Consider the following 7,121-nt stretch of genomic DNA (forward strand, 5'->3'; position numbering starts at 1 on the left):
TGGATCAAGGTGATCCTTCACAGCTGAAACAAAGCACTTCAATCAAACAGAGAAAGTTCTGCTCACAAGTGAAACACCTCCCATATAATAAATAGATAAAGATTATACTTATTTTTATACCATCCAGCACTTCAATTATAAATTAACACAGAGAAAGAAATTAGCCCTGAGGAGATGGTCCTGATCATCTGACACCTCCTCTTGGCCACATAAATCCTGTTTTCCTGTGCAAGTGACTGGTTTGAGGGATTTGTTAGTGAAAACATCCAAGGAATGATATCCCTTCAATGAGATACTGAGTGCTTCAAGGGCCAGAACAATCTTTACTATTCCACATAATCCTTAATATAGTATCCAATACACAATAATTGCTGCAAGGTTGCAGCAATTACTAATCTTCAAAAATAAAACATGCTTCTTCAAGTGGTGAGCATTGAATTGACTTGATACTAGATTTTTTTCCTATTGCTGGCTAATTACTGAAACTTGGAGCCCATGTTAACATACACAAAGTGGTATATTTAATGACTAAAATTACTTTATTTTCTGAGCTCCATGTACATCTGTAAGCCAAAAAGTACAGAACATTTTATTCTAGAAAAATATGAACCTGTAGATCATAAATGTTGCTGGAGACTTATGAACCACTATCAGTGCCAACTTGGCACCCAGATCTACCTTATATCCAAATAGTTGTACACAGTACGTTTTGCAAAGTACTGAATACCGTATCTTAGGATGGTAGTTGAGAACAAGTAGATTGAAGGCATTTCATTTTGCCCTTTCTACCCACTGGCCTCTAGCTATATTTTACCCATCTTGAATTTAAGCTAGATAACCCTTAAGTCACAAAAAATTTCATGGGGAAAAAGTAATGTTTAATTTTTAGGTATTTTTATATGCTTTGAGATATTCATCAAAAAGTCTAGAACCATGCAGATATAATTTAAAATTTACCAGTAGCCACACTTAAAAAAATGGATAAGTGAGAAATTAGTAATACATTTAACCCAATATGTCAAAAATAGTATTTCAATATGCAATCAACATAAAAAATTAATGTTCCATACCAAGTCTCTAAAATCCAGTATTTTATACTTACAGATCTCAATTTGGACTAGCCACATTTCAAGTGCTCAGAAACCATGGGTGGCTAGTGGCTACTGTACTAGACAGCACATTAGTCTAGAGTGTGATGGCCTTCAATCTCCAGTTTAATAGTCACCTTGAGATGTACAGAAACAGAGCACAGAAAAGTTGATCCAAAATTAATGCTGTTACGATGGCAAGTGAAAGGTTGTTACAGTGTTTGGACTTTTTCTAGCTACTTAAAACAAGAAATTTGCTTTTATTTAATAAAGGCTTCACAAAATCTTTGGACATCAATTTTACAAATGCCTTGAAAACCATTTTTTTTCTTTTCATTACCTCATCAAAATTCTTTTGGGGTACTAAGTTTCTTTTTTGTCCATTTGAGTTCTTCATTTTGTTGTTCATTCAATGAATATTTATCTGACAGCTACGTGCAAAAAAACTAAGCTAGACACAGCAAAGGAGGTAAAAACACCCTCCCTCATCTCTGCTTTCACAAAACTTTCAAACTAGAAAGGGACAGTGAGAAACATGTGAATCTTTGTATTTTATTTTACTGTATCACTGTGTCAATTATTTGTTTGCCTATCATACCCTCCCCCATCCCTGCTTCCATGAAACTTCAAAACTAAAAAGGGACAGTGAAAAACATGTGGACAAATCTTTGTATTTTACTGTATCACTGTGTGTCATTTGTTTGCCTATCAGTCTTTCTTCAGTTCTTTAACAATAAAGGGAGTGCACTTTATCTTCTTTTACTCCGTTATCTTCCTGGGACCTCACAGAATGTCTTAATATTCATGGATTTCAATACAATGAATTACTGTGTAGGCATTTCTACAACAGAAGATCCTCCAAAGTACACCAAGTACATAAAAATTTTTTCTCATCTTCCCTACAGGGGAACAGAAAAACTATAAAGCAGAAGTTATTTATGACGTCTTACTGGATTTGACAGAAATAGAAGGTGGTCAGGTTTGAAGGAAAAAAATGAACAAGTTTTTACAGCTGAAAAAGTATGGGATAGAAGAGTATATCACTTATAAGAACTCTCTGAATGTGTGCTTATTAAATGTACAAGTGACTAAAAAGCCTGAATGATGTGAGACTATTATCTACACAGATAGAAAGTGAAGGGGGGTGGGGAATGCTGCACAAACTGCAAGGGGAAAAACTGACATCATGAGTAAGCAGTCCCAATTGTGCCTTTTTGAAAACAAAGAAAAGCAACATCACTCCTTATCTTGCAAGATCCAGTAGTAGTGTGCCCTATTTTATTCTTCATTTGAGATAAAGCTTGTGATATCCATTTAAGAACTTTACTAATTTCATAGTCTGTTACCTTGAATAATTTCAAGAATGTTTGTTAACAGGGTGAAAATAAAAACTCTTGCAGAATAACATGGTTTTATTTTACCATCATGCACACACATGGAAAGATAAATATGCTAGTGATACACTTCTAACTTGACAAGAGCAATTTCCCAAGTATTTAAGTTATTTAGGAAAAGAGACACAATTACTAAGTTGTTACCAGAGCAATTATCAAGAAAGACAATCAAGCTACATATTTTCCCCAGGTTATTTTCCCCATGAAGATAACAATTTCCAAAGTCTTGAGAATCTGACAAGTTCAAGTTATTTATGTTTCTAAAAATGCAGTTTTAACGGAAACAAGAACTTGAAAACCATTATGAATATTCATTTGTTTCTATTTCCTACTGGGAAATAAGATTGTTATTTTTCTAAATAACAATCTTTCATTACTAAATGAAAGCAAAGAAAGCCTGTACAGGTCAATTTTCCCAGTAAGCAGAAACTAAGAAAATAACTAAAGGATTTTACTAAATATCGGACACAGTTAAATAAAGGACAGAGTTAAATAAGGGATACAATATTAATCTTCTCCATAAATTAAGTCAAAGCAAATAAAAACAAGAGAAAGCATCTACAGTTGTGTTTCTTTAAAGAACTATTCTCTCAGCAACATATTTAACACTCTAGTCTCCTTCAATTCTCCCATGGAAATTCTAAAAAAATGTATTTCTCCTCCCATCACTAACATGGGGGGTGGGGGAAAACTTTTCCTTGAACACTCTGTCAGCTAGGCCCTATTTTCACCTGGTTCATTTTTGCCTCGCATTTTGATCAGTTTCCCCTTCTTAGGGCACCAATCACAATCTCTTTAAGTTCTTCTACCCATTATGAACTAGGTAACACTTTTCATTCTATCTAGATCTGTCTCCCTTAAATCCTCCAGGTTCTGGGGGCTGGGGAAGAAAGCAAAGGGAAGAACGAGCTCTGGCACTCTATTTTACAAGACAACCTGTCCCTAGAAATCATTGAGAGAACTAAATAAAACGAAAAGGTCTGGTTTTTGCAGGTATTTCTAAGCTATCTTTACTTTTATTTTGAGATTAAGAGACACAGAAAAAAAGTATACTGCTATCTAACAATCATGTTCAGGATAAGAAACTTTGAGGAGAGAACTAAATGTCCAGAGGAAAAAATGTTGCAGAAGTGTCAGGAAAACAAAAAAGTAGAAAGCACAGGTCCACCAAGAGGTGTTAGGGAACCTTATGCAAGGGTAGTCCCATTGGCAAAGTTTAACCAGACTGGAATCCAAAGGGTCTGGGGATCTCCACTGGCTCCCGTATCGGGCGACGCCTGGCTCTGCGGACTCCTTCACGCAGCAGGTAGTACTGCAGTGGATTTGGCCACAGATCCTCTTTGATAATCTCAGCAATCCTATCAGACTCTGGAAGGCTGTGGTCGGAAAACCAGGTAAAGAAACTGCAGACGACGTCTTGGTTCCTGCGAATGAAGGATTGGGGTTCGTGGCCCCTACGCCATATGATTGGAGTGGAAAGAGACACCACTCGGCCAGAAGCTCTGACCTCATACTCCTTAACAATCAGCTTGTTTCTGAAGTAGGGGTTTCTTCGAAAGAAGAACTTGAATTTGCAGCCAGTTCTCGGGTGTCTGAATTCTTTCACTTCCAAATTGGTTATGTATCTTAACATCTCTGCATCTTGACCCCTAATCATGGGGGACAACTGGGGATGGTTCCGAAAGGCAGTGACCCAGAAGCCCGGGATATTCTGAATGATGTAGTTCCTCCGCTCCAGGTAGTGTCGACGCATCCGTCCAAACTTCTGCTCCAGCTGTTGAAAGGCCCGGTCAGCCTGAGCATTCACAGTGTCCAGTTCCTGCTGGATGGCCTCCAGGGGGTTCATGCGGAGATTCATATTCAGGGGCTGGGGCCCTGCCTCCTCCTCTACCAGTCTGTTTTCCTCCGCCATTTTTACTTCTTCACCTACAGGCTTTTCTATCTCCATCTCCTGCTCCACTCCTTTCTCCTCCTTCACTCCTTCCTTTTCCATCACTCCTTCATCCACTGCTACTGAGATGGCGTTCATTTCAATGTTCACTCCCTCGGCCTTAGCCTCGGCCACCACCTCAGACGCCAAGCTCAGTGCGCCACAGGTTTCTAAGGCCTCCTCCGCACCTGGGCCGCCGCGCGGCTCACCAATCTGACAGCCATTGTTCCGGCTGTTGTCCGTTGCCATGGACACAGACTTGGCTTCCAGGTCCCAGGCGGGAAGCAGAGCCTCTTCTAACCCTGCTTCAGCCGCTCCGTCACCGGGATCCCCACCACCTCGGATCTGGGGATTATGGCCACAGCCCGTGGGGTCGTGGGGGGGTCCCCCGTCCCCTGGAAGCTGGGGCTGTGGGAGTAAGACGGCCTCCAGGCTTTTCTCACCCGTCTCCGCCATCACCTGTGACGCCTCGGTTTCCTCGCGGACCTTCAGGCACGGGTCTGGGTTGCGGTCTCCAGGAGCACGGTCAGGAGTAGTGGAGCTGCAGGTCTGCAGGAGAAGGGTCCTTTCGGCCCCAGCCGGGCTGCTTTGATGGTAGCAGCCAAGGCAACCGCAGGTTAGTGAACGTCTGTTTTCCTCACAGAAACCTCACTGGCAGTAAACGGACTGCTGGCACCACCCACCCTCGAGTCTCGGGTCTCGCGAGTGTCTACGTGAGGGTAACGACGTCACAGCGTTAGAGCTCACAATAACGCGAGACTTCACTACTCCCGGGATTGGTTCCGCTGTTGTCTAGGGGTAGAGCGTGTACGTATAATTTTACTTCGATGTATTTTATCTGGTGGAGCAAAAATTTGACTTAGGTAAATAAATGTAAATAGACTCAGAGGCTGAAGGCACTGAGGACCCCACCTGTATAATACGTCTGCAAACTGCTTGCAGCTTGTAAAGTGGGGTATTTGCTACACTGTGTACTTCGTACGAAAACATGTTTTCCTGTTTTTGTGTAATTTTGTTTTAAGGCAAGAAGGTAAATCTATTCCCTGTTATTCCATGATGTCTGAAAGCAAAATTTTTCTCTGTATTTTTTTAAACTAAGATGAATTGTTTCTTCTTTGCACCAGTGGAAGTGACATGAAAATATCAGTTCTAACCTGTAACATTCCTGGAAGCACAAGCTACTTGGTGACTTTTTTACCGCTAAAGTAACGCATATTATTCCTTGCTAAACCTAAATTTATAATCTGCATCGAAGAAGAGTTTGTACTACATAATGTCTGCAAGAATTAAGCCAGGATCAATTTGCTAAATCTTACTCAATAGCCGCCCCCCCCCCATTGTAGAAAGTAGAAAAGCTATTTCCAGCCCCATAAATTATGTATTTGTTATAGAATTTAGTCCTACAAGGATATAGGAAAGTTTGGCTGTAATGAAGTGTTTATTTGTGACAATCAGCTCATAGAGTTCATTTATGAGTTATGTCATTGCCTCTGGTTTTATTTTTAGATTGTTGACTTGTGAAGAAAACTGGTCTTAGAATTACAAGGCCTCAGAGAAATAACCAGTTTGGCGGGGAGGGCAAGGGCTGCCACCACTCTAATGAAGAAAAAGCGAGTTAAAATGGATAATCAAAATGGTCTTGAAGTAAAAAATAAACTTACAGAATGCCAACATGCAGTTAATTGACTAGCAGTGCAAAAAAGTCCAACTTCTTTTTTGTATTTGCTTTGCTGAACAATGGGTGTCAGAGATGCCCAACCCTGAATCTTCAGAACTCATGATATGTTTCTTACCTGGTAAAGACCTTTTGCAGGTATGATTAGCTTAAGGATCTGGAGATGGATGATTATCCTGGATTATCTGAGTGGATCCTCTGTAATTCTATGGCTCCTTATAAAAAGGATGTAAGAGTGTCAGTCTGAGAATAGGTGATGACCAAAGCAGAGGTGAGAAAGTGAGAGAGGGATTTGAAAAGGCCATGCTGCTGGCTTTGAATATGGAGAAAGGAACCAGGATTCAGCAGCCTCTAGAAGCTGGAAAAGTAGGGAATCAGATTCTCCCAAAGAGCCTGCAAAGGAATGCAGCCCTGCCAACACCCTGATTTTACAATGCTTAACCTCCAGCAATGTAGGATAAGTAATTTGTGTAGGCTTAAATTATTAGGTTTGTGGTAATTTCTTACAGAAGCAACATGAAATGAGTACTCTTTGGGTTGATATTTTGTGCTGCATCTATGTGTGTCTCAAGTTCTCCTTGCAGCAGCCCCTTCAGCCTTGCCCATTGCTTCCTCTGAGGTCCTGCCTAACAGCTTGATTTATCATATTTTGAGTTTCTTTTTGGTTATCAAGACCAGAAATCTACTTACGAAATACACAGAATACAAAATGAAAGCCAGAACCACAACAGATATTTGAGAAAACCATGAACTCCAGGAAGATGGGGTCATGTTTTGTTTACCGCTCTTTTGTTAGTGCCTAGCACACTCCCTTGCAGTGTTGCACAGATTATGAGAATGTTAAATAAAAGAACAAATGAGTAGAATGTGGTTTCTCCTGACTAGCTTGGTGGTTGCAGAAGTAAGGGGCATGCAAATTTCCTCCCTATATGCCACCAGGAAACTAGGGGACTGCCCTACCTTGCGGAGAAAGAAAGTCTTAGTCAAAATAAATTTGCATATATGTATCAAAGACTATGAAAGCATTAAAGAAA

The 7,121-nt window shown here is 40.2% G+C and overlaps 1 protein-coding gene across 1 annotated transcript; it reads right to left on the reverse strand.

Moving 5' to 3' along the window:
- Nucleotides 1-2,480: 2,480 nt before the first annotated feature.
- Nucleotides 2,481-5,101, reverse strand: TSPYL1 (TSPY like 1). Its single transcript, XM_045844100.1, has one exon. It carries the CDS (start codon nt 4,866-4,868, stop codon nt 3,699-3,701), a length of 1,170 nt encoding a protein of 389 aa, XP_045700056.1. The 5' UTR covers nt 4,869-5,101; the 3' UTR covers nt 2,481-3,698.
- Nucleotides 5,102-7,121: the final 2,020 nt, after the last annotated feature.

Source organism: Phyllostomus hastatus, unplaced genomic scaffold (genome assembly GCF_019186645.2).
Source record: "Phyllostomus hastatus isolate PE091 unplaced genomic scaffold, TTU_PhHast_1.1 phas_contig_40, whole genome shotgun sequence".
In the NCBI taxonomy this organism is placed as follows: domain Eukaryota; kingdom Metazoa; phylum Chordata; class Mammalia; order Chiroptera; family Phyllostomidae; genus Phyllostomus; species Phyllostomus hastatus.

Excerpts from the sequence above, each read along its gene's own strand:
- TSPYL1 (XM_045844100.1), bottom strand. The coding sequence starts at position 4,868 with ATGGCGGAGACGGGTGAGAAAAGCCTGGAGGCCGTCTTACTCCCACAG.